Source organism: Opisthocomus hoazin, chromosome 7 (assembly GCF_030867145.1).
Source record: "Opisthocomus hoazin isolate bOpiHoa1 chromosome 7, bOpiHoa1.hap1, whole genome shotgun sequence".
NCBI classification, from domain to species: Eukaryota; Metazoa; Chordata; class Aves; order Opisthocomiformes; family Opisthocomidae; genus Opisthocomus; species Opisthocomus hoazin.
In genome coordinates, this window is record NC_134420.1 from 70279880 (window position 1) to 70307814 (window position 27935).

At 41.5% G+C, this 27935-nt stretch overlaps 1 protein-coding gene across 1 annotated transcript in view; it reads right to left on the bottom strand.

Annotated features, from left to right (window-relative positions):
• Positions 1–27935, bottom strand: part of PELI2 (pellino E3 ubiquitin protein ligase family member 2) — a 77832-nt gene that overhangs the window by 26582 nt on the left and 23315 nt on the right. Inside the window, exon 2 of the mRNA XM_075427049.1 lies at positions 25384–25513. Coding sequence (XP_075283164.1) covers positions 25384–25513 — 130 coding nt within the window. The remainder of the gene's footprint in view (positions 1–25383; positions 25514–27935) is intronic.

Consider the following 27935-nt stretch of genomic DNA (forward strand, 5'->3'; position numbering starts at 1 on the left):
GATGGGGAACAAATTAAACATCGACAGCGTGCTACAGAGTAAAGCAAGTACAAAAGAACTGTCTGAGAGCACTTAAGCCAAAATCTGGGTCACATCTGCCACTGAACAGCTTTTGATATCAGAGCGGAACCAGAGAGAACTTTTGTAGGTCTGTCCCACACAGTCACGGCTGCAGATACACCCCCTTCTCAGCTCCCCCCAGATCAGAGTGCTCTAGCTACCTGGTCCTTTAGCTAAATTTCAAAAGCCAGGGTGTGAAAGGGTGAGCATAGGGCAATTAACACCCAGGAAATTCATACCCAGGAAAATTCAAGCCTGAAGACACATTTGACAGAGTAGCCACATCTGTTTCCTTTCCATCAGATAACAACCAGCACAGCCCATTACTATTCTGAGTTGGCAGCAAAATCCCTCCCTCTATAGCTTTGGAATGGAATAAATTTAGCCTAGTCTAGATTGTACTGAAGGATATTCTGCAACACAATTCCCAGTGTTCACAGAAAGTAATTAGAGGATTAGTCGCCTCTATTGGTTTCAGTTCCTGTTATTTTCATTGTGTTCCCAAATCCCAATCTTCTGTCATTTTTCAGTAAGAACGGTTCAGAAAGGAGGGAGGAAGGAAAATGTATGTCCCTAAAATTTAAATCTATCATGCCAGCTTCCCTAAAATTTAAATCTATCATGCCAGCTTAAAAATGCAAGCCACAAAGATTTGTTTTAAAATTTATAATACTGGAATTTGGTTTTAGCAGGCTGTGCTAGATGCACTCCTATTCACAAGTTACCACTTATCTCTTCTGCAGTTTATTAAAATTTAAAGCAAGCTTTACAGGCAACTCGCTTTATATTCATATGTAATGTTAGATAAGAGAACGGCTCATCAAAAGCCATGCACTTCATACAACATGATTTTACCACTGATACGACCTGTTTCCCTCCCTCTCCCAAACACACATACAGGTTCTCTCAGAAATAAGCACGGCAGAACTCCGTCCTGTATTAACACATTTTTTCCACGTGTCCCTTTAGCAATAAAGCTCTAGTTATCTGAACATACAGTCAAAAAGACTTTTTTTTTTTAAAGGTACAGCACCAGAATAAAGTTACAGTAGCAAAATTACAGGATGCTGTGAAAAATACAGACTAGTAGCCACTGATGTACGGGATTTGGAGTTTTATATTGAATGAAATAAATGCTAGAAACAATATTAATGACACACAGTTAAGATTAAATACAGTGGAAATAAGGCATGGTTTTAATTAAGGCTACAGAATATCAAGTGCTTCTGAGGCTGAAGCAGTCTATACTTACATGGATAATACAGAAGGCTTATGACATTACATACAGCAAAATGCACTTCAAGTAGCTTTTGTTTTCCCCAGCATGCCTGCGTACAAGTTCTTCACATAAATACTAATCATGTTTCCCAGTATTCACTGAATTAAATCACTTTTTTAATTCAGTGTCTTATAAGACTTGATTTCTTAAATCAGTTGTTTAAACCAGCTTTTAACAAGTTGGAAAAAATCTTTGCTGCATTGAACTGCTCTCTTGGTAGAGCTTCGAATGTCACCCAGTTCTGTGACAGTAAGCATTCAGCACTCAGTACTATTAGGCTGCCCAAATAAAGATGATAAATGACAAGATTACTGCTTACATTTAAGACTTCACAAACGTATGTTTGACAGTTTTAATAGCAATATTTGATGTTTCAGAATCAAACCACATCACCATCCACTATTTTACAAGTTCAGTAAGAAGTAGGCAAAAACCTAACATCCTCCCCCCCTTAATATTTCATTTTTTAACCTCTGTTCCACTGCAGCACTACACACACGCAGTGCGAGGCACCCGCGAGACTCCCCTGTACGACACCGCACTGCAGTTAAGTTACAGCTCTGTGAACTTCCAAAACAATTTGCCCCAAGTTTAATGTTTTTGACTGCCGGTGAGACATTCATTGTTTTCCCTTGCTGGCAGCACACAAGCTGGAGGCTGCCAGTTAAAGAGCACTGGTATAGACACCTACACATTTTGCATACAGCTGGAGAGATCACTGCTTACTCGCTCACTCCTTGCAGCCCACGACCACAGCTCTTGCCAACGGAACAGCTTGTGTGGAGTCCCTGAACCTGTCTGGATCCCTCAGCTGAGCCAGCCAATACCCACCATCAAAGGCATTTTTGACAGAGTAAGCAGTCTGAAGGGCAACCTCTTGCATCGACACAGCCGGGTCTGAAGCTTAGTCTGTTGATGATTCATGTTGCACAGGTTTTTAAGCTTATTTGGCACATGAAATTATTACACACTAGCTGTTATGTTTTACAGACCAACATTCAAAAAAGTTTCTGAGCTTTGATGACTCCAGCATAAAAATTATACTGCAGATAAGAACTTCAGAAAACGCTCTCTACAACTACCTGAAAGGAGGTTGTAGCAAGGTGGGGGTCGATCTCTTTTCACAGAATGGTAGCAGTTGGAAGGGACCTCTGGAGACCTTCTAGTCCAACCCCCTGCCAAAGCAGGGTCACCCAGAGCAGGCTGAACAGGACCACGTCCAGGCGGGTTTTGAATATCTCCAGAGAAGGAGACTCCACAACCTCCCTGGGCAGCCTGTGCCAGGGCTCCATCACCCTCAGAGGGAAGAAGAAGTTCTTCCTCATCTTCAGCTGGAACTTCCTCTGCTTCAGTTTGTGCCTGTTGCCCCTTGTCCTGTCGCTGGGCACCACTGAGAAGAGTCCGGCCCCATCCTCCTGACACCCACCCTGCAGATATTTAGAGGCATTTCTAAGGTCCCCTCTCAGCCTTCTCTTCTTCAGGCTGAACATCTCTCGTAGGAGAGATGCTCCAGTCCCCTCATCATCCTCGTAGCCCTCTGCTGGACTCTCTCCAGTAGCTCCTCATCGTTCTTGAACTGGGGAGCCCAGAACTGGACACAGTACTGCAGATGTGGCCTCACCAGGGCAAAGAACCTCCCTCAACCTGCTGGCCACAATACTTATAACGCACCCCAGGATCCCATTGGCCTTCTTGGCAGCCAGGGCACACTGCTGGCTCATGGCCAACTTGTCATCCACCAGGACACCCAGGTCCCTCTCTGCAGAGCTGCTCTCCAGCAGGTCAGCCCAAGCCTGTACTGATGCATGGGGTTATTGCTCCCCAGGTGCAGGATTCTGCACGTGCCCTTGGTGAACTTCCTCAGGTTCCTCTGTGCCCAACTCTCCAGCCTGTCCAGGTCTTGCTGCCTTCCAGTGTATCAGCCACCCCTCCCAGGTTTGTGTCATCAGCAAACTTGCTGAAGGTATACTCTGTCCCTTCATCCAGGTCATTGATGAATTTCCCCTGATCTCTCAGGTAACAAGCAACAGGATGAGAAGAAACTGCCTCAAGTTGCACCAGCGAAGGTTTAGATTGGATATTGGGAAAAAATTCTTCACCAAAAGGGTAATCAAGCATTGGAACAGGCTGCCCAGGGAAGTGGTGGAGTCACCATCCCTGGAGGTATTTAAAAGATGTCTAGATGTGGCACTTAGGAACATAGTTTAGTGGTGGACTTGGCAGTGTTAGGTTTATGGTTGGACCCAGAAATCTTAAGGCTCTTTTCCAATATCAGTGATTCTATAAAAGATTCCTTTCTGCAAGCCCTGTGCCAAAAAGCTCCACCATCACTTTCCAGAGAGCTGCTGCATAAAAGCATTCCCAGAATCATCTAAATCAGTTGCACTGTCCCTGTCTTCTGCACCCACCTTCACCTCGACTTATCTGCACTTTATGGTCTCTTGACCAAATAGCTAACAACAGCTGTTGCATGATTTCAAAAACATATATATCACATTACATATAGTATGCAATTAAAAAACATTGAAATCCAATGGTTTGGGGTCAAATGTTAATCAACTTCCATTAAATTTCTGGAATATCTGGATAGCATCTAAAGGAATCCTCAGGATACTGAATGTACAAATGGCAAGTGAAGTCAGCTGCATATGGGTGAATTAGCAAGCAGCCATAGGGATTCCTTGGAGCAAACCATCTACAAATAAGTGATCAGATGATCTAATGCAGGCAGCAGTAGAAAAATCATAGAATCATCAAATGGTTTGGAAGGGACCTTATAGATCATCTGGTTCCAACCCCCCTGCCATGGGCAGGGACCCTCTCCACCAGCCCAGGGTGCTCAGAGCCCCGTCCAACCTGGTCTTGAACACTGCCAGGGAGGGGGCAGCCACAGCTTCTCCGGCCAACCTGGGCCAGAGCCTCACCACCCTCAGAGTAAAGAATTTCTCCCTTATATCTACTCTAAATCTCTCCTCTTTCAGCTTGAAGCCATCCCCTCTTGTCCTAAAACCCCATGCCCTTGTCACAAGCCCCTCTCCAGCTCTCTCACAGCCCCTTCAGGCACTGGCAGCTGCTCTAAGGTCTCCCCGCAGCCTTCTCTTCTCCAGGCTGAACAGCCCCAGCTCTCCCAGCCTTTCCTTCCAGTAGAGGGGTTCCAGCCCTTGAATCATTGCTGGGGCCTCCTCTGGCCCCGCTCCCACAGCTCCAGCTCTGTCCTGTGCTGAGGGCTCCAGAGCTGGTCGCAGGACTCCTGGGGGGTCTCAGCAGAGTGGGGCAGAGGGGCAGAATCCCCTCCCTCGCCCTGTGCCCACGCTGCTGGGGATGCAGCCCAGGGCACGGCTGGCCTGCTGGGCTGCCAGCGCACACTGTTGGGTCACGCTGAGCTTCTCATCAGCCAGCACCCCCAAGTCCTTCTCCTCAGGGCTGCTCTCCGTAACACTCTCATAAACACTTTTTTTTTTTTTTTAAATAAACAGCAGTGACCGTGAAGATCATATTGCAAAAACTGATCAGTCACCACAGTGCTGAGCTAAAAAAGTAATTTAAGGACAGTTAATATGGGAATCTGCACTGAAACCAATTGATTCTTTCACAAGGTGTGAACTGTAAAGCTATAAAAACAGCAGGAAGACTAATTAATGACAACAAAAGGAAAATGGCAATCCCGATCAAATTCGAGATTAAAAATGTGTAAGTTCTTAATTATTTTTTTGAGTAGATATAATAAATGGAAATCCAGAGAAAAAGATAATGTCTTCAAACTCGATATAACTGAAGAATGTATTCAGATTCACATTTAATATAACTACAACTGAAAAAAGCTTATCAGTTTTCAGAACAACCACTGAACAAGCTAGTACACAGTCACTGATCCTTAAATCAACTACTGAACAACATCACATTGTTGGAGAAACACAGAACACACGGAGTGCAATACCAACACAAAAATTCTTTTTATGTACAGATTGTGCACAAATAGTTAGCTTTATTTAGAGAATTACTTTCAGAAAACTGTAGAGGAACTCCTACTCAGTTGTTCTACAAACACGCAAGGGGTGGGTTTAGTCCCTGTCTCAATAACTGAATGCATTCCCCACCTGCAGTATGACTTTGAACAACTTACTGTCTCAGCAGGTCTTGTCCTATCAAAACATTAATTTTTGCATTGACTCTGCCATGCTTTATTAAATCCCTAGGATAATGGCATTCATTCATTAACATAAAGCCTAGTAAGTGAGATAATATGTAGAAAACATTTCACAACTAAAAGGTTTTTTTCAGCTACATTAACCTATCCTCCTATATCAACCTCTATTATTACTTATTATATGTAATAGCTATAATAATAATTTAGAACACCTTTTATCAAAGCGTATCATTTTGGCCTTTTAGTTTCTGTACATGGCAACTGATGTAAAATTATTTTCACTCCAGAGATTCGCCCTCTGACTGTTAAGAACAGGGATTTAAAGTGATGGCGGAAGACATAAACCAAAATTTATGGCTGATTATAAACCACTTTGCTACACTACATACAGTAACAGTCCAAATTTACAATTCCGCAGATTAAATGGAAACTTCAGTCTGAGGATTTTTTGGTATTGGATTTTGTTATTGAGCCTGTACAGGAGTAGCAAATAACCTCTCAAATCTCTACTCTGTCAAAGGCAGCAGGCATCTGCTTTATCTTAACAAGCTCCACAAACAGTAAGTCCCAACAGCTGTGAGGGTTTCTCCACATCCATGGAGGCAGGGGCTTTACCTCCTTCCCTGCGATATGATGCCTCTGCAGACAGAGCTGAAGCTACGAATCACATATGAGCAAGAAAGCTCGTATCTTCCTTTAATCTTTCAAGGCTAATGCTTCCCCGGTTTTCTATCCACATTGTATACACAGACACTACTCTCTCTCAGTAAGCACTATCATTTTCTACATCTAAAAACAAGGAGTCTCCATTTTGGCACTTACTCACAAACAGCCCTCATTTGTTTTTACAACACCCATTACCCTCTACATCCAGTATCATGCATTGCAAACAGTGGCTACTATAACACACAAGAACATTTTCCATCATTCTCAAGACAGCACCATAGTTACTGCCACACAGCTTACCTCACCACCCACCCTGACTGTAAAGAAAACAGTGAACATCTGCTTCAGAATAACCACACACTTTTGTGCACTTAATTTCTCTGAAAGAGCACTAAGTAATTCAGAGTTAAAGAAATGACAATTAAGATTTTTCATCAGCTTCACCTTCCCCCCCACCAGATATCTTCCAATTTCATCCAGTCATTCCTGTGTCGATTTTTAAGCACACCATGTTTGGCTAAAATCTTTCAATCTGCTCCATGCTAATTTGATTTCATCAAGATATCAAGTCATCCCCCTCACTAGCTTGGCTCTAATAGTTAACTATTGTCCTAAAGAGCTTCCCATTTGAGTTGGCTCAGGCTTCAGCACCTAGCTCTCGTTATGGATTCTCCTGGTAGAACAGAATGCCTTTTGGGATCCCGTATTTTCATGGCTGCAGGAGACGCACACTAACACAGCTCAACAGTCTTTGAGAAGCAAAACAGACTGTTCAAGGAGCTTCAGCTTTCGTGCAGCAGCAAGTTAAAATTGCTAGGCACTCGCTGCAGTTCAGAAGCAAATTTGTGAGCCACTTTCTGCCACAGAAATGGCAATTTCTTGAGGAGCTGCGGTAACTTGCAGAGTAGCTAGTTTAAGCTGCCAGTTTTCATCTGATGCTATACAAGTCAGAGTCTCTCTATTCCCTCCTTCAAATCAGTTTTACAACTCCTGTTTGCATCCTCTCCAGTTTTTCAAAATCTTTCTGAAACCTTGACAGCAGAACTGCACACAGTATTTCACTAAGCAGCCTCATCAACATAGACTACACAATGCTACCATTCCCCTACTCCTACTACTTCCCGTCTCATCCAAGCCAAGAATTCTATTACTCCTTTCTAATGACTGTAGAAAACTCTGGTTTCCAACATACAGTCTCTGTTGCAAGAGATACAGACCCTGCTGAAACCCTCCAAATATTTAGCTTTGTTAGTATTTTGGTTATAGTTAGACTACAAATAACACACCTTTTTTAAAAGCCCATATCTCCAAGCCATTTAGACAACTCTGTGCATCCACCTTTAATTTATTTACCCTTCTGACAGTTGAACTGCTGCGAATTTTGTCAAGTGAAGCTTGTGGGGTATGTTTGGGATGAGGTATTACTTTTTAAAAAAATTTTCTTCTTCATATGATGCATTTAATGCAGCGAATTGCTTACTTCTATGCAATCCTATTAGTATTCAGCTCAGGAATTTAAATTTCAAAAATAATTTCTCAAGATTTAAATGAATAGCCAGCTGATAATGGTTAAGATAATACCACACTGTGCTCCTTCCCATTTTTCTGGTCTTGACTTTTCATAGCAGAATATCATTAACTAAAAAAATAATCTTCAAGAATAAGGAAAATGCAATACACAAGTTACCATCAATCACCTGTTGTACCATCCTTGTACATAATTCTCACTTCACAGCCTCACACAATACTGTGGGACACTCGCAGTTGTTTCATCCTTCTCAGTAAAAACGTGTAAGCTTCCACACATTCACCATAGTAACTGCACAGTTAGACTGTTAGCAGCAGGCAGCTGAACCACAGTGACATGTTTAGAATTCTATGCAGCAGGGTATTGATACCATTAATCGGACAAGCTTGCATGCCGAGGTCCTGTATAAATCAGGAGATTGACAAAAGCACGTTATCCACAGAATTGTGTTCACTAGCAGTGTATTCCCATCCTCTACATGGAGTTAGAAGAAATTCAGCTCTAGTCCCTAATCATCCAGCTTACCTTTTCATGCTCTTAGCGGACCATTGAAACTCTCCAGGAATTCCCCCACTGCTCTAATACCAGCAATCAATTACAAACCCAGCATGCGCTCTCGCTCGCTCTCTCCTTGGCCACTTTGGATTCTTGGAAACATACCCATTTAAAAGTGTTTTTCCTAGTAGTTACTCAATAGACCAGGACTCACTTCATAACCCCCTGGTGAACAGGCACACAGTGTTCTGCTTTCCTCCCCAAATACAGGCACCAAGCCTGTGTGAATAGTGATGAAGAGGCAGGACTGCTACGCAAGCTCTCTCATCCCCACCTACCTTTGGGAAGGAAACACAGCCAGGCTCTCTCTTGCTCCTAACAAACTTTAAGAATGCCTCATTATTTTAATTATAGGAAAGATACTGTAAGGGGCCTCATCTAACTGAAATGGATAAAGAACTAGATCGCAGCACCCATGCTATGCTCCCGGCCCTTCCTCAGCGAATGGGAAAGTAAGTAGTTTAGAACACTGCATTCCCCCTTTCTGCTTTGCCACACGCTTTCTGAAAGAGTCCTTTATTGTATCAGCATTTCATTTACACAAATCAGCAGCAAGTTACAGAAGTGCCAAAGAAAGTTTCTTCTAGAGTGACGAGTTACAGAGATTCTTTTTATTATTATGTAGGCAAGCAAGGAATTTCTTTGGACTAGAACCTGCCGAATGAGTTTCTCACATACGCTGCTTAACACACTTAACCACAAACAGCTCTCCTGGGTGCTCTGAACTCTCTTCAACCCAGGTAACCATCCCACTTGCAGAAAGTTAGGGTCATCCTTCATACAGTCCTGTCTTCCATCCAAATGGAACAAAACAGTGCAAAACACTAGAATATTTAATTTTCACTGGTCACAGTACATTTTTCTGAGAAAACCAGGACTTGGATGGTGCTAAATCTATATATTGGCATATTCTCTTTTGCGAAAAATATTTTTGATAGACCACCCCCTAACACCTCTGTTTCTAAAAATACATATTGAACAATAGTTAACATTCATTTTCCAGGCATAGACAGATTACTGTGAATTGCAGATATTGACATAGCACATTCTTTTCAAAAGGTTATAGACGGTCCCTTAACAAGGAGCTACAAATGCATGTATAAGCTATTCATTTCCCGACTTGCACTCAATACTTTAATGCCGGGAAAGATATCACCATATATACTATGGAAAAAGAACTATGCCCCACTAAAATACATAGGCAAATAAAGAGCTTTTAATTGTAAATAACAAAATTCTAATATGAATTATACTGAGTTTAATCATTTAAAGGGTCTTGAAATACCAGGTGCCCTACTGACACATATTCTTACACAGCAGAAAGCACAAACATCAGACAGTGTTTGTGTCCATAACCCAATGCATCTTTATTACAGCCCTGTGCTGAGGCTCAACCATTGATTTGATAGCCAAAATTGTCAAATGAAAGAAGGTTTAAGTGTTACAAAAAGACAAAGCACTACCTGAACAGGACAATGTTACTACAATGCATAACTAATGGCCCAGAAGGTCTGAAGCATTAAATACTTGCCCTCAGGGTTGATTATCAAACCTAAAGCTTCAGGAAAGCCTATTTAAAGACAGACTGTCCCATCATGAAATTGTTGTTACAGCATAAGGTTTTAAGAGTTACAGTATTAAGCAATATTAGACATACATCAGTTTAAATCCATTTCAGAGATGCAATTATCCCTGTCTTCAATCAACAGCAGTGAATGAGCTGATGCAGCAGTTGATACTCTTGCTGCAATGCTACCAAACAAGTAGGTTTAGACACTAGAAGGTCCGTCAGAACTCAGATTCTCCTGTTTCTACAAGAGCAGCAAAACAGGGTTGTTAAATTTTCCATCTGCAGGTATGAAATACAACACACAAAAAACCGTATTTGTTGTGTCTGCTGAATCCTGAACTTCACAGTGCCAGGAAACAGAAGCAGCTTAAAAGGAGGCACTTTAATGAAGCCCCATGGGAGTACAAAGATAGAGATAATTGCAGCTTTGTATCACTGCACATCAACCTAACTTCGGCTAGGAAGTTCAAACACAATTTCAGAAGCTAATGCAAGTTTTTTTAATTATTTTTTTTTTTCCCCCCAGTTAAAACCATACAAAAACCCCACACAGCAGTTATGGAAAAAGCATTCATAGAAGAACAATGCGCTTAAGTTGTAAGAATAAAAGACAGACATTCTTCCTGGAGGAAAAAGAGCTGAGTTGTTACTATGAAGTTTCTCCAGTGTAAGCGTTACAGGAGAAACGAGCTGAAATTCTGTCCAGACCTGGAAAGACTCATTTTATTTGTGACACTAGGAGATCACAAATCAGTGTTCTGCCACTAGACACGCAGACAGATGACTGACACTTTCTGCTCAGCCTAGCTTCCAAGCAAAATAATAGTTTTGAGGAAATGATAGCTATGAAAGAACAGCATGTATCCTACATTTTTCCCTTCAGTGGCGAAAGGCCTCAGTACCAAGGAAAATATAAAAACAGCAGAAGAGTTTGAAGTCAGCTGTAACATGTCATTTTTAACGCCTGCCTCTGTGCATCTCATTTAGCAAAGCACATAAAGTACTGATTTTCAGTATAAAATAGTGAAATAAAGAGATAATCTACTGTAACTAATATTCTAATTATAGAAGCACATTTATTAGTCCAAGATTCCACTTCACAGAAACATGACCAAACAGCAATAGAATAAAAATCCTACAATTTCCTGCTTTATAAAGTTAAAACCTATTTATTCGTGAAGATTCAAAACTAGGATTCAAAGATTTTAGGATTTAAGCCACAACTGGCAGTGTTCTGAACTGCTCTCATGAACACGGCACTGATAACAAATGATTAGGAGAACAATTTGTAGTTTTAGATTTTAGATTATTCAAATATCTTTTCCAGAGCTAATGTTATATGTGAATATTCTGTCAACACATCCCCTCCCTTTGTTGCTACACTGCCATAGTTTGTGTTCAGAAACAAGGAAAGAAACTTGCTATGGCAAAACCAAAGTTTCTTGTTTTGCCAATCCGGGGGAAAAAATAAAAATCAAATGCTACCAACATGGAGTGATGGATTGACACAGTGCAAGTGTTAGTGGTACAAATGAAAACTAGGACACACAGTCTCACAATTTCTGAGCATACTGGACTATTTTTACCTTACGTATTCCAGTAGGAACAAGGCTCTACAACAGTAGTGAGTGCTAAGCACAGTGCATATATGTTTTATGTATTAAATGCAAAATGAGAAGGAAAATTCTCTTTAAAAAACCCACGAGTACAGTTTTAACATTTTCTTTCCAAAAAGAAAATGGTTAGCAATGTTTTTCTAAAAAGCTCAGCAAAGGCATCTCATGGATCCCTATCACAGGCCAGCTAGGAAAAAAACCCCACAGCCTCAAGACTCCTGGTGTCCCTTACTTACCAGGGACAAAAGAGCACTGAGTAGAGGAGCAGCACAAGATGGGTAACTGGCAGGGGATGGGAGTGGGAAGGTGTGTTGGGAGGGAACATAACTGCAGAAGGGCTTTAACCCATCCTTTCAAACCAATTAAATCTAAGGCCCTCTTCAGGCTATGTATTATATCTATTTTCATAAGATGTGCAGCAGATTATGCATAAGGTAAGAGACAGACTGCAAGCTTCTTTATCAGCTTATTTCCACATAATATGTCATTCTCATAAAAAGTCATTAGAATCCATTCATCCAAAACTATGTCACAGCCAGTTCCTGTATGTCAATTATTTAAGAGTTGAATGCAACATCCCCTCAGTTTTATATGCTTTAAAATCTTGGCAAAGCCAGGCACTAACTCCCAACCTAACAACTGTTAACCCAAACACCACATCAGGCAGCAAGTCTGGTTACACATACAACCAACCGACCTGCATACTCAACAGAAAGACAGCCTGCCCCAGAAGGTATCAATCTGATTTTCTGCCAAAAGCACTTTAATATAACCACATTCCCTATTTTAAAGGCAAGGTGTTTTCCCCCTAGTGTGAAGGGAAACATACACTCAGTGTAACAAACTATTAACAGAATTACTACAGCAAGGCACGATCATAAATTACAGCAATACAGCACCGACAAGGCCAAGACGTTCAGTACATTTTTGGCCTTTCCACTCCACATGCAATTGTTTGCTGTTAACAAAGTTACATTTGCCATTTCCATCAATGATGAGTTTTATTCCACCCCAAATCTTCCACGAGTCTGCATAAAAGAGCATTCAAACACCATCCTGGCGACAGCCAGCAGGCATTAAACAAATAGATTTAAATGCATCTGCGACGCTTCGTGAAAAAGGGCTGCAAGTTTCCTTTAACACTAGTTACCGATTTGACCAGAGGAGCATGATATTTAAACTAATGCATAAACAAAAAAAAAAAACACAAGACAGAGGAAGTGCATAAGCAGCAAAACATGGTGTCAAATTCACATGAAGACTTTGGCCAGTCATTGAAACAAGATTGTGAGTCCTTAATATTCAAATGAGGAGGTTTTCATTTTAAAGAAAACCTACTTTTTATCTTCATTGGCCTTCAAATACATACTGATACACAACAGGAAATGTTATACAAATGACACAGAAGAGACATTATGTACTGTAACAAGTGTTTTAAGTGCTCTCTCCTTCCTGCTAATCAAGCCTGAGAAAGCCGAGGCTGAGGCAATCCCAGAACACTGAACAGGCTGATTAGGCAGAATTGAAGTATCTGTGATTTATCAACTTTTACTAGCACTAGCAACTGAATTCACAAGTTGGTAAGTGAAAGCCAAGGAAGTACTGCCTTTATTAAAAGTCAGCCCCAAATATGAACAGAGCTATGCACAAATAACAAGTGACTCTGGGTTGCTTCCTTGCAGCAGACTTCCTTGACTTCAAAACAAAGAGTAGCTGAACCTTGACAGTACAGAAAAAAAAAAATGACTCCGCAGACTCTCCTTATGTGTTTGGCAGAAAATTTACTGCAGGATGACAGATTACATGAGGCTCCCAAAATGTCAAACATCCACTGTACCCAAACCTGCTAGGGTTCCTTCTGGAGCCATCTTCAGCTGGGGTTAAATGAGCAATTAAGATACCTCAGTTGGTATAACCTACCATATGCATCAGGCACTGAAGCTGCTACTGAGTCAGTGTAGCCTTGACCAAACCAATTTGCTCTAAAGCAGGCAAGTGCTGCTCAGCTGAGGCACCTTTTAGACTCCACTGACATACAGACTAAGCCTGCACAGACAAGGCTTCAGTGTCTGCACGCACACCGCAAGTGTGTCAGCCCAGGTGTCAGTCTCACACTCAAACCCAGCCTTACCAGCCATGAAACTGCTTTCAGTGACCTCCATAAGCAAGAGCTGATGGAACAGCTACGCTGCCAAAGTGATGGACTATCTCCGCTGTATCTACCTTTGAGCGCTGGTGGGGTGTTTTGTTTTAATCTAGTGCAAAGTGGCTTATTCAGAGCAATTTTTGGCAGGACTGTTACATTTACAGCTGGGAGCAATACTGCTTGGGTATCACGAGATCATCTCATTCACATTAATGCTCTGCCACCAATACTGCAGCTAAGCATTATGTGGCAAAACACTAGAACAGAAAGGATTATGGCTTCGTGAAAGCTCTAACGTTTGCTTGCTGAGGCAGAACTATCATTTCTCAGTATTTGCATAGCCCGCAGTCCTACCTGAGGCAGAGGTACTGCTTGTTACATTCCAAAATTTTCTCTCAGATTTGAAGACATCCAGTCTTTCGACCTAGGAGGGTGCCTCTGCACTCCTGTTAAAGTGGTTTAGTGCTTTTAAGGCTCAACGTGGTTACCTCCACTGCTACCAAGTAAAACAAATTACAACTACAGTCTGAAAACAAAACTCTGCACATTCATACTGCCACGCTATATGATGGTGTGCCCTCTTGTCATCTGTATTTGGTATGCATATATGTAGTTTTATTTATCATTACCATTTGCAGGGGAGGTGCAGCCTGATCTGTCAGGATTTGGGGACGTCACTCACACCTGCTCCCCAGGAAAAAGCCTTCTGAACATGATGGTCCAGAATTAAACCCCGCAGCAAACAGGAAGAAAATACTCTGCCAAAAGGTTTTAATCATGGATTGTAAAGAAGCAGTTGTTGTCCAACATCCAATATTGGGACAAAGTACAAGGTACAGAAGATATACCCTTGTTTAGGGTTATTTAATGAACTCTGTCCCAAATGTTACTGTAACAAGTTTTATATTCACTGATCAAATGCTAGAATTTATTTGTCAAAAAATTCCAGTATTCTTTAAATAACAATTGAAATGCTTTCTTTCTTCCCAATCCCTAAAATATTTCCATGGTAAAACCCATAAATCCAGTTTAGAAAAAATGTCTGCAGAACATACGCTGCATCATCTAAATATGTACATGACATAGGTATTTGACAAAAACACTTCTGTAGAAATTTTGAATAAGGTTAATAAATGGGGCTACCTTAACACAATAGCCCGATCTTGTCACATTCCACCTGAGCCCTTGGGTAAAGTCACACATCCAAAGGAACTTAGATATGCGACTTCTTTCCTTTACGAAATCCTTTTCTATTATTTCCAGAAAATAAAAAAAAGTTCCTCAGGAAAAGTCCCGTTTTTCATATGCATCACAATGACACTTCAACACTCTCAACTCCAGCAGTATCCGCTACTATAGTACGAAGATACTAAACACAACACCAAATAACCAAGATATTTTTAACCACGGAAACTAGCCCTAGACTTTCCCAGTGACAGTCAAGATCACAAGAGTGGTATTTTAAGATATTTAACACGGGCTGTCTCTCACACAAAATGGCCAACATTCTGTTTTGACTTGCAGTTTATTTATTACACTCAAGCAGCAGTAGAGTCAATTTTTGCAACAAAACACCAAACAGTAACATTTAAGAAGGCTTTGAGGGGGAGGGACGAGTTAGGAAGAATGCTTTGAGCTACCAGAAGTTTCATAATCCAGCTTTTCATCTGGAACAGAGTAAGAGCATGCTGAAGCAAGGTCAGCTTTCTTCCTGCCTGCCTCCCACCTGGACCACCAAGGCACTGCCTTATTGCTGACCTTCAGCAGTGGAAGATTCTTTGGTGGGCTGAAGCAGACAGAAAGTGGTGTGGAAAACCAAAAGGCAGCATAAGAAAACAGGGAGGAGGAAAAATTTGTGCGTGTGTTACACAGTAGTCTATTGTCTGAAGTTTATAAAAGTAAATGTCATTAAATGAAGGCTAGCACTCAGAAGTAATCCACAAAGTCCCCCCAAAATTCCTTTCAGTTCTCCTTCCAGGTTTTGTGGGTTTGCAGTCACTGTCCTATTCAATATTTCCTCCCAGCCTGTTTTGTAGAACATTCAAAACTACTAAGGTTTGGATATCTCAAGTACAGTGCCATCACACATGCAAACTAGAGAAATCAATCCATACTCGTTGATTTTTTGACCATTCACAAACTTTTCTGGAATTCCTGTACAGATAAAAATTTTTGCTTTAATAACACTGACCAAGCACTCTAAAACCTCAAACATGAAACACGCACCTCTCCCTCACTCTCTCTCAACCACACGATCTCCTTAATTATCTCTTCTGGAAGTCTGTGGACTCAGGAGGAGGCTGCATGTTAAACAGGCGCACAGTCAAAATACTGTGAGGGAAAGGGCTTCAAAGGGAGAGAGGGTGGCTGGTTATCTGTGTGATCAGCTAATGTCCACCCATACAGAGAGGGACTCCAAGCAGAACTACTCAAAGACCCAGTTGTGGGAAACAGTCTCCCAGAGTCCACACGTAAGCAAAGGACAGCTTTTTCCAAGTACAGCAGCTAGATATTTCAGCAATAGTGTTGTGTTATGCTGGTGATGTGTAACTAAGGCCAATCTTGTGAGCTGAACCATTCTGCAGGAATGGTTTATATCACCAGGAAAGTTCCAGGTTCTTTTCAAATTCCCCTGCTTGAGAACAAAATCCCTCACTGAAACTGAACAGTACTGTTTTAAACACAGGAGTTACTCAAGCTGTGAATGGAGAGTGCTTTGTCATCTAAGCCTCCAATCAGTTGAGAAGTCTGGGAAAAGAAACAGAATTGTGCAGCTACACGTAACTATACAACAGCCCCTGAAATTGAAGTGCCTTTGGTCACAGGGGAACCATGAAAGAAAGCTAAATAAATAAAAATCAAACACAGGTTTGCTTCCCCTTTCCTTACTCTGGGTTTGGGCAAAAGAGGAAGAAAACTATGTCTCAGTATCGTAAACCTAGAAAACAGGACTAGTTCCCAGGGAAATCTCAAACCAGAGAAGTGGTAGCTGTCAACATCCAAGGCTGAGCATGCAACACATCTGGGTAATCCCAGTCCAAGATAGATCACTGTTGAGATACTGGTCATGTTCTTGTGAGCAACCAGTCAAATGCCAGGCCAGTGGTCACTGGAGTGAGAGTTCCAAGGAGAATATGCGAATCTGACTTCAGTGCACCCAGTCCACAGCTTTTTTCATCTTGACAGGGACTGATACCCCTACTTGCTTGCCAATATCTAAAAACAGAGGAGAAAGCATCCATCATTCCGTAACTGTGGTGTACTCAGAGTAGGAGAGATCACTCTGAGCTCACACTGATATGGAGTTGAAGGAAAACTGAGTGCTGTGCAACCAAGCAAGCTGGCAGTGCTGGGCCTTTAATGAGCTTCCTCAAGTCAAAGCGATAGACATCTGCTGTTACTGAAATTAGAAGGCCAAAGTATATATTACCACATACATTATCTCACACCAGGCATCTGCAGAGTCCAGCACTTCCTGAAGTACTGGCAGAATCACTGTGGACAAGAGACATATGCAGAATTTAAAGACAAGTCTGTACACAACACACACAGTCTTTGCACAGAGGTCATGTAAGTACAAACTCTAATGTAGACCCAATGGCTAGACAAGCTTGTTTACATGGCAGGACAGCTCATGAGATGATCAAAAAAAGATAATGATCTTGTAGAAGCAAACCCATAGTGCTAAAGAAATCTGAATTGCTCTTACCACCACCAAACACAGATAAAAATTTCTGCATGCAGCACTAAAGAGCTTGGAGCATTCAACAAATGAAGCATCACCATAAACACTTTACTGGGGATACAGGGTCCTGTGCAGCCTGCTGTAGGTGACCCTGCTTCGGCAGCAGGGTTGGACTAGATGACCCACAGAGGTCCCTTCCAACCCCTACCATTCTGTGATTCTGTGATCCCTCCTGACAAAGTACTCCCTGTTTTCTCCTAAAATCTCTGTGAGGTCTTTGGTGTCATGTAGGAGCAAAACAGCAGGATCCCAAAACAAAGTAGACCTGCATCTAAAAAAGTATAAACACATCTCAGACAAGAGACCTACAAACAGTGGAAAGGAATCTTGTCACAAGTCAGTCACCCCCTCCAGTACTTCACTTGGTGAACAGATGACATTATTCATTTTACAGATATAGTTATAACAGACTTCCAAAAAGAGAAATATTTAGATTTTGTTCTTTCCATCAACAAAATCTCAAAGCATTCTAGAAAATAAGTATTTTCTAATTTGTATAACAGGAATAGCAGCTGTTTGTTTCTTTGTAAAGTTACTGGTGGCCCACAGCCTGAATTGCTTTCTGTGTTTCCAAAATAATTGCCCCTCTCAAAAAAGCCTTAGAGCATAGGAGTCTCATCTACTCTTTGATGCAGCTCCAACTCCTCTGTTCCAGGAGAGCTGTTCCATACCGCTGCAACTAAGTATATGCTACCTGATTTTTCCAAAACACAACATTCCACTCATTTAAGACAATTTCTTTTGGACATTACAGTTTGAGGTAACAGGAAAAGTGCATACATCATTAGCTGCATGTTCCTTGTCACCACACTTTCTTTTAAGCAAAAATGACCTATATACATATCATTAGCAACAAATACTCCAAGAACTTTTAGGTTCATTTAAAAAATGAAACCCCTCTGTGGGAGGAGGGGAGAAAAACAGGCTGCCCAGGGAGGCTGTGGAGTCTCCTTCTCTGGAGATATTCAAGACCCGCCTGGACAAGGTCCTGTGCAGCCTGCTGTGGGTGACCCTGCTTCAGCAGGAGGGTTGGACTAGATGACCCACAGAGGTCCCTTCCAACCCCTACTATTCTGTGATTCTGTGAGGTAACACAAGAATAAGACACATGCTGCCTTATGCCTTTTCATAGTGCCAGAACATGTGTCTTCAGTTCTGTGGTACAAGCCTCAGTAAAGGACAGGCTCCCTGTGTCATACCTGCTATAAAACCACACTCCATACCCACCTAGAACCCAAACATCTCTCTCTAGAGGGGCTTTGCAGTTCAAAGCTAACATGAAAGTCACACTTCTGTGGTACAAGCCTCAGTAAAGGACAGGCTCTCTGCATCATACCTGCTGTAAAACTACACTCCATACCCGCCTAGAATCCAACCACCTCTCTCTACAGGGGCTTTGCAGTTCTAAGCTATCAGGAAAGTCACACTTCAGACTTGTGCAAAGTCGTCCCATGCAATGAAGCATGTTTCCAAAACAGCAGCTAAGAATTCCTGTATTATAGATGACACCAGTCCCAGACTCTTCTGACAGTCGTATACGAGCCCCTATAGTCACTGGGCTGTTCATAACTGCGCTGCAGCACAGCCCACCCACCCACCTCAACACAACAGCAGATTGTCATCACGTTTTAATGTTCTAGAGAAGTTCTCACTTAGTAATGCCAACTTGCAGTGATGTGTTATCCTCCACAGCAACTTCAAAAGACAGTACCACCATGCAGGCAGAAACATTACACCCAGTCCATGCAGCTTCATTTGATCCAAAACCAGGTTTGGGTTTTCTCCTAACTTTTAGGAAGCCGAGACCAGCCCAGCTCTCAGGAGACATGCACTGCTAAGACTAGACCCATTCCAGCCAATTAAGAGTCCAAACAGAACAAATGCATAACAGGACAGAACAGAGCTGCACGACTACAGTAGGTGGTCCAAAATTTCCACTCTAAATCCTGCAGAATGATGGGGAAGCATGCAGAAATCGGTCAGACTGGGACAAGATAGTTTTAAACAAGTCGTGCTACATGAAGCTAAAGTAGTGAAATTGTGATCTTTCAGCAAAACGAGTGGCTCTGCTGCCTTCAGTACAAATCCCACTTGTAGCTTTTCCAGTGCCACAAACAACTGAGGACATTCCCTGATGGGCAGCAAAGGTTTGCAGCATCTGACCTTACACTACAGAATTTTAAACTCAGCTGAGATAGTCTTTCTAGCTCTCCGCTTCCACAAGGCTTCACTCCTCCAGGTCATTTCTGAGAGGGTAAAGGAAGCTGCAAACCGATAGGTATTGCGCAGCGGTGGGTTACACAGCCTGGCTCCGAAGTTTCTTAACACTAGCCCTGGTAATCACCGCACCTTCTCTGCTTTCAAAGGGCACCCAAACCCAAGTAGAATCTGCTCTAAATATTGATGTCTAGCAGATGTAGTTTAAACAGAGTTTACAAGGAAAGCATTTTCTGATCTTTTGTCTACCCTCTGAAGGGAGAGCATGAAAACAAAAAACAATGGTTAAGTCATAAAAAAATAATTGTAGTCCTCTGCAATTTTTAATCCCCATTCCTTCACTAAACATCTGGTTTTTGTTAGAAAACACTGTAAAATGATTTTCCAAAACCTTTGACATGCATTCTGCTCAATAGGTCCCAAAAGCTCGGGAAGGAGCGCTTCAAACCCAGTAACAGTTGTTATTTATTAAGCCCTAACTAATGAAATGGGTCTAACCATTTTCCTCTGTCTAACCATTCCCTACTATTTGCAAGGGAAAAGGGATAGAGACTCAGTATGCAATGATGATGCACATTTAATAGAAGAAAAGGACACTCTACACTGAGGAAACTATTATTCAAGTAGACTGTCTGATGAGCCAAAAAAAAAGCTGCCTCTGCACAACTCGGGACTCTCAAGATACCTGTGCGATTAAGTTACTTCAGAACAAATTAGTGCTCCATGAACTGATTACACCATAAATAAGCTCAACAGGAAAGAGAAAAGCCACTGACAGACACAGCACCCTCCTGACAGCAGCTGAGCTCTACAGCTCTCATCCAGAATGAACACCAAAAAGCTGTCAGCGCCAAAAGAATTTCTGGTCCTTTTACTCAAAATTCACAAAGTATGTCAAAGCAGATGCAATATCTATAGTAGACAACTAATCACTAGAATCCTATACTTTCATTTTCTCTCATCACTCAAAGCACAAATTGCAGCTCTCTCCCCGACCTAATAATTATTCGTATGGCTGCATTTTGTTCTTCTCCAGTAGCAGCATGAAACTTGATTTGAGCTGCAGGAACCCAGCCAGTGACTATACAAGCTGCTGTTGTGATAGCACAAAGCAGAAGCCGACTCAGCAGGTAATTGGACTTGAAGTCGGCAAGATCTTCCCCAGTCAGCTTGAAATAGTAATTTCATAGGGGAGAAAATAGGTTGTCTTTATCTACCACAGGTTACCAAAGGAAAACTTTGATCCCAAGAAAGGCAGATATAATAAATACCAACACAGACCACCCTAAAAATGTATTAAATGTGGGGGTTTTGTAGTCTACAGCAATTCAAAAGGCATTTGCAATCTTTTGTCAAGTCAGTATTAAGAATGCAAGTCCTTAGGTATCAAAGCACAACATTCACTTGTTAGAAAGGAGTACTTTCAGCACTTGTTAGTTATATTCTCTTGTCCACCGACTCAGTACTTTGGGAGGTCTCAAATACTGTACATGCTGTTACAACAGAATTCATTCATGCTTCCAGAGGAATCCTAGGGAATCCTGGAAGGCTAATGTCAACAATTCATGTCTCCTAATGTCATACTTAAGTAACTCAAATGCACATGAAGCTCCTTCTTTATTTTTCTAGCCTTCACACTGACAGAAGTAATCCCAAAGCATTAGAAACCAATGAAAAAATCTAAACGCATACATACCTAGAGTCACAGGGGATTACATGACTTGAGTGTTCAGTACCACCAGCAACCTCATTGTTCATACCAGCTGCCAGCATCCCCCCATATGGAACTGGGGGAGTTCTCTCCACGGTTCCACAAAAAGAGCTCCTCCAACTATCAACCACCAACAAGGAGTTAATGATGGCTATGAAGTGGAGGAAGGAGGAATGAAGATCCACCTGTGTTTGCAATGGGGGAAAGTGTTAACCTAATGGCCCACTGAATCAATAGACTGGATGTGTACAGGAAGACGAACATCTTTTCCTAGCAGAAATTGGGATCATACAGTTTTATTTAGACAGGGCATATTATTCACCTACTTAAGGTCTGTAAGAAAAATATACTGTCCCCAAATATTATTCTACAGCAATATTAAGCCAGTTTTGTTTTCAGTTACAGACATCTCTTTCCCTGTCAGACATGTATACCCCAGGCCAAAAAAACCCTCATAAACCTCCAAAATACAAAAAACCCTTAAAAATCCCCCAAATCCACCCCCCCAATCAGACATGTATACTCCAGGTCAAAAAAACCCCATAAACCTGCAAAACAAAACAACACAACCTCAAAAAACCTTCCCAAATCCTCCCTGCCACCCCAACCCAGTGAACTCCAGTTTAGCATCCCGTTATTCCCAGGCGATTATTCTGAAAACTTACATCCCCCTTTCACTTAAAGTTCAGCACTCACTGGAAAATTTCTGCAGAAGTAAGCCTTGTCATTATCTCAGAGACCAGCAGACCTAGACTTCAGTTCCACAGCATTAACTATTGTATGTGAAAGCAACGGTTAAGACAACTCAGCCAAACTTTTGATTTTGTTAAATAGCTCTAATAGATTGAAAACAAAAATCAGCAATCCTAGCTATGTCATGATGAGCTAGTAGCAAACTTACACCTAAGAGTTTGGTAGTCAGAGGTACGTTTTCACAGATCAGATGATCATGAATGGTAACAGTCTTCCTCTCCATCATGACCCAAGTCAACGCAAGGAATGGCCTCTCCTGTAACTTGATGATTTTGAAACAAACTCTACTCTAGCCAAGCGGATTATTAAAATCTTGAGTAAGGTTCATACGCAGTTAATGAAAACTCTCACACTTCCCAAAGTCTCTCAGAGAAATGATCTGAATCTCATGAAATAGGGGACACTAGTCAATTGCCTGAATGGTGCCTAAGCATAGAGTTAATAAAATTGGTTTTGAAGTTGAGTACATAATGTTGAAGAGATGCAAGCACATTTTAAGAATACTCTGAAAAAACTTGTGACTTCTTACTCCAGGCAGTGCTTTCCCCCCAGATATACCCATATACCCTCAGAAGGCCAAACAATTCTAAATTTTCTTCAGCACCTCCAGAACGCAGAGGGACAAAAAACAAGACTCCAGTGGAAACAAAACAAAAGGCACTGATTCATACGCAATTAGCTCAGCTAAATTTACTACTGAAAGCATTGCTCCATTGCTGCTCCAGCTGTCCTTGACACCTGCATAGCAGGGACAATGGAACATGACAAGCATCCTCTTACCATCTATTGCAGTTTTCAAGCTGACGCACTAACTTAAAATTGGTGACAGTTACAGTTCTTGAGCTGTTGCATTAACGGAATTAGCACAAAACCAGCTACGCACCTTATTCAAGCACCCATGCCACAAGCGGTGACAAAATAAACGGAGACAGTCAGTGCTTTACCCACTTCTGCTAAATCCACCACCCTAAAAGCATCAGTACTCTGAAAAGAGCACGTTTCTTTCTATTCAAAGCTTCCGTTTATACAGTGATAGAACAAGCAAAGCAAACCAGAACTCGTATCTGAAAAGTTAGAAGGAAGGATGTAAAGGGAGGAAACTTGTTAATATCCTGTGCAGCACAAGTTCCTACTGGTTCATCTTAAGTGAGAGTTGGAGTGAAAGCCTGAGAGCAGAACGAAACTTTTGAGGTCAAGTTGCACATTATTTTCTAAGAACAAAGCAGCTCACTCTTTTCTCTGTTGGCCAGTGTTTCTGGAATCATTTACAGAAGTGGTACGCAGAAGCCATTCCTAGTAAAACACATTTAGGCTCTGGTATTTAAGATGTTAGAAAAGCCTACGAAAGAGTCTTAAAATGCACATGTCCTTTCTGTGTATCCAAGACAGCACTAACTCAAATCCACTGCATCGCTGTTCTGGCACACGTCCACCAGCCTTGCCCCAGACAACAGTATAAATACACAAAAGCTCTTTTACAAGGGTTCAGAGAAAGTGCAAAATACATTCAACCTGACATATCTACCTAAGTCCAGGTCCTCAAAGGAGGGGCTTTCATGTCTCGGAACCTATGTTATCATTGTGAGGACACTAATTTGTACAGCACACAATTTATGTGCACTGCAGTAACAACGCAGATGAACATTAACCAGATACCTTGTGGTGTTTGCCAGGTGTTTAAATATTTTGCAACTCAAATGCTGAAATACTATCTGCAGTCCAAATGCTTAAGATCATCCAGTGCAAACGTGTATATTTCCATCAGCTATGTAAAACACATTTTTTTCATTTGTTACATTTTAAGCAATCAGAGCTACCAACATACAAACATATACTACAGGCATTCCACTTTGAAGGTTGATTTCATCAGGAAGATTTAATTCACAAATGTTTTCATGTTGAGAATAGGAACACTGAAAAATATTTGCAGACACAATCCAGAAGATTACATACTTATCTACCCTAGGCAGGCCCTATACAATCTTTAAAAAAAAAGGAAGCTCTGACATGGTATATTTTGACAAGTTTAGGTGTACACTGTGAATGGTATGTATTACAGAAGAAAACATAATCCTATACTGTGTGTTAAACAATATTCTTCTCTGGGTCAAAGTCAGACAACATACTTACAGAATCATGGAATGCTTTGGATTGGGAGGGACCTTTCAAGGTCTTCTGGACCAACCCCCCTGCCATGGGCAGGGACCCCTTACACCAGACCAGAGTGCTCAAAGCCCTGTCCAGTCTGGCCTTTAACACTGCCAGGGAGGGAGCAGCCACCGCCTCTCTAGGCAACCTGGGCCCTGGCCTCACCACCCCTCACAGTGAAGAATTTCTCCCTTGTATCTACTCTAAATCTGCCCCCTCTCAGCTTGAAACCATCCCCCCTTGTCCTAAAACCCCATGCCCTTGTCACAAGCACCTCTCCAGCTCTCTCACAGCCCCTCCAGGCACTGGCAGCTGCTCTAAGGTCTCCCCGCAGCCTTCTCTTCTCCAGGCTGAGCAGCCCCAGCTCTCCCAGCCTTTCCTCCCAGTAGAGGGGTTCCAGCCCTCGGATCATTGCTGGGGCCTCCTCTGGCCCTGCTCCAACAGCTTCAGGTCTGTGCTGTGCTGAGCGCTCCATAGCTGGACACAGTCCTGAGAATACTGTATGTACCCTCCCTCCAGTATATATTTTGGTAAAAGGGATGTACACCTCATACAAACCACCCCATTTTGAGTGTCACCGTGAAACTCGCCATCCAGTTTGGCCAGACCTCTAGTCACTTCTTGCTTCCAGGAAAAAGGGTTTGAGAGAAGAGATGGCTTTCTGTAGCTTGAAATATGTTCCACCACCGGAACTTTAACCCAGACAGTTCTATACATTAATATATTACTATGTTAGTAGATTTATTTTAGTGCTTTTCCTCCTTCACCTACACTAGACTTCAAGTGAAGAAATATACACAAAACCATTATTAGCAAGAAAAATGAAAGGCCCAGAGGGATCACTAACTTTTTTATACCACATCAGTTATCTTCCTGAAGAGGAAGACATACCAATCTTACACTCCAGTGGGAAAGAAATTCAAGTACTTCTTGTATTTACATCATGTGAATAGTCTACAGCTCAGATTAAACCATCAGCATTGACAAAGTCAGCTGTCTGAACAAGGGCAGAAAGGTCACATTATCTCATGTCTGAGATTAAAAACTATTTTAACAGGTAAAAGGATTAAAATTAAAGATATATATATCCCTAGAAAGAAGATCCACTGCAGACTTTACATTAAAACAAGTATATGTGCCTATCACAGAATGAACTCACAGCACGGTAAATCGGCAGCAATACGAGAGTTGATCTCCACCTAGGATCATCAGAAAACCAGGATTTGCACCACTGTCACCTACCTTCGATGCTTGGGGAGTAGAAATCACGTGAACAGTGCTGGGCTTAACTCCATTTGCCTTAGGTCGCTTATAAAGGGCAAATCTGCTTTTCCTGCGTCCTCTGTCACCATTAGGGAGGGATCCATTATACCTAGAAATAACCAAAGAAAGTTTGACATGAAAGACCACTAGTTTGGAATACAGAAAAGGAGAGCAGCAATTTGGTCACAATATCCTGATGTCATCAAAGGGGCAAAACCAAAGACAGTAACACAACCATGGTAAATTTTGTTTCCTGAATTATAAGCATCCAAACATTCTCTCCCAACCAATGGTTGAAATTTTATTCATCATTAACAAGGTCCTCAACTACAAATGAAATACTCAGCTGTTCAGCCACAGAAATACTTTTTCACCTCTAGAATTAAAGGAATTTGGGAGAACAAATCCTAAGTCTTCTCTGCAATTTCAGCACATGCCTTTCAAAAGTGTATTTACCTTACCATCCCCTCCCCCACAACTCATGCACAAATGGAGAAGACAAGAGGAAGAACAAGGGTGATCTGGAAAAAACAAAGTAATTTAGGGGCAAGTCAAACTTAAGTGAAAGGGAATTTTACTCTATTTACATCTTGGGATTTTTTTTTTTTTTTAGAGTTTTTTCTTTTTTTTTTTTAACTCTAATCCTAAAGGCTTCATCTATTATTAAGGAAAGAGGATGCAAGTGTTTCTAATTTATGTGAACATAGCCGAAGACTTTATAATAACTTCCTTTATCAGGTGTTAACATGGTAGCCTTCAACAGTTCCTTCATCTCTCTCCTAAGGCAGAGACCCAATGGTTTAATTATTTAGCCTTAAGCCTCAACGGGACACAGCTTCTTCCTCAGGGAAGGAATTGACTGGAAACCTCTTTGCAATGCATAAGCATTGAATTCACCGCCACTCCACCCTGAAGATGTAGGACAAGCAGATGCTGTCACCTGTAACATTCTCCACAACTTTCAGCTGGTCTATGAAGATCTCCCAGGGCTTTACTTTACTGCATAGAAACCCCTTCTACTCCTGATCCTCAGAGATTTCAGACTTTTGCCTGGAGGACTACAGATGTTATTCTATTCCACTTATGAATCTCAGTTGTCTCCTTGGTGAGATCTATTCTATACTGACCACATATATCCCTCTCCTACAGTCTTTATGATTAAAAGCTAACATCGCAGTCAGGAAAAGTAGCAGAAAAAAAGAGGAATATTTAAAGGTGACTAACTCCCTGCAAAGCACAAGCGGTTAAAAAAAGTTTTCAGAACTCATTATCTGGTTAGAGATGATACACTTAGAAGTAGTTCAGCTCTACATCCACCACACTATCTGCAGACCAAAATAACATGTTTGCAGCGCTGCAGAAGGCTAACTGTCACTCACTGCTCTGGTCGCAAGAGCAGTTCAACAATTGCTGAGGGGGAAAAGCAGTGCAGTAACCCAGAATTCTTTTTTTTTTAAACCCCCTTATTACATTCCGTATACGTAACTAACTAGTTTGTGTAACAAGGGAAGGCACTAGGAGAGCCTTGTATCCTCTTGTAAAGAAACAAGAAACAGGTAGTGGATGAAAGCAAGCGGTCTCTCTGTCCAGGCTCTGGAGCACTGCCTGGCAGCAGGCTTACTGCTTACTTCAGGCAACGATCACCTGGTGTCACACAGGAAAGTTTAAAACTCCACATGCACAGTGCCTAAATACCAGCAATCTGAATTGCAGGACTGCTGAATGTTTGAGAGTACAAACAAGAACAGATTTAAGATTGAAACAATCTCCAATTTAAGTACTCTAGAACATCAAATAAGACTTTTTTAATATATGTTTAACACATGATGCTAGAGACAATAAGAGCTTTTCAGCTGGGCTACAATTGAACTTGTTCTCCCACCCCCATTTTCATAGGGAAGACTACTTCTCTTTCTGAAATATTAAAAGAGGTTCCCCAACACAGCAGAAAAACAACAGGAGTAGATCACTATTATTTCATGCCAGGCCTACTTGTATCTTGGAAACTTGTTATTAACCCTGCACAAGAGAAGGGTAGCCCTCAGTTAACACAGAGGGTCCTCTCACAAGAGACCAATTCTAGAAAGATATATCAGTATCATCCACAGGCAACATAAATACCAGCCCCTAAAACACAAATGATTCTATTCTCCAGCTTGAATCTTCCTAGGTATAAACACATGCTTTCCTTCAAAGACACTATATTACCATGAATACGCCAGCAAGTTCTAACTTGCCTGAAGACAACATTCCTTCTGCAAGTATTTTTATCCGAAAACCTGAGAAAGCAATAACTCCTTCAGAAGTAATATATAACCAGTATCGTCACTAGCTTTATATTCTGTAATTAAAATTTTCCGTATTTGCATAACTGTGAAGTAGTACTGAATTTACATAGTTCCCCTGAAAGTTAAGATCAGGTTAGTGGGGTTATTTTGTTTGTTTTTCTCATGTTCAGAAAACAATTGTAACTGGGAAAGGCTACTTGATTTCATTTCAGGTTTCTGTGGGATTTAATTATCTCACAAAAA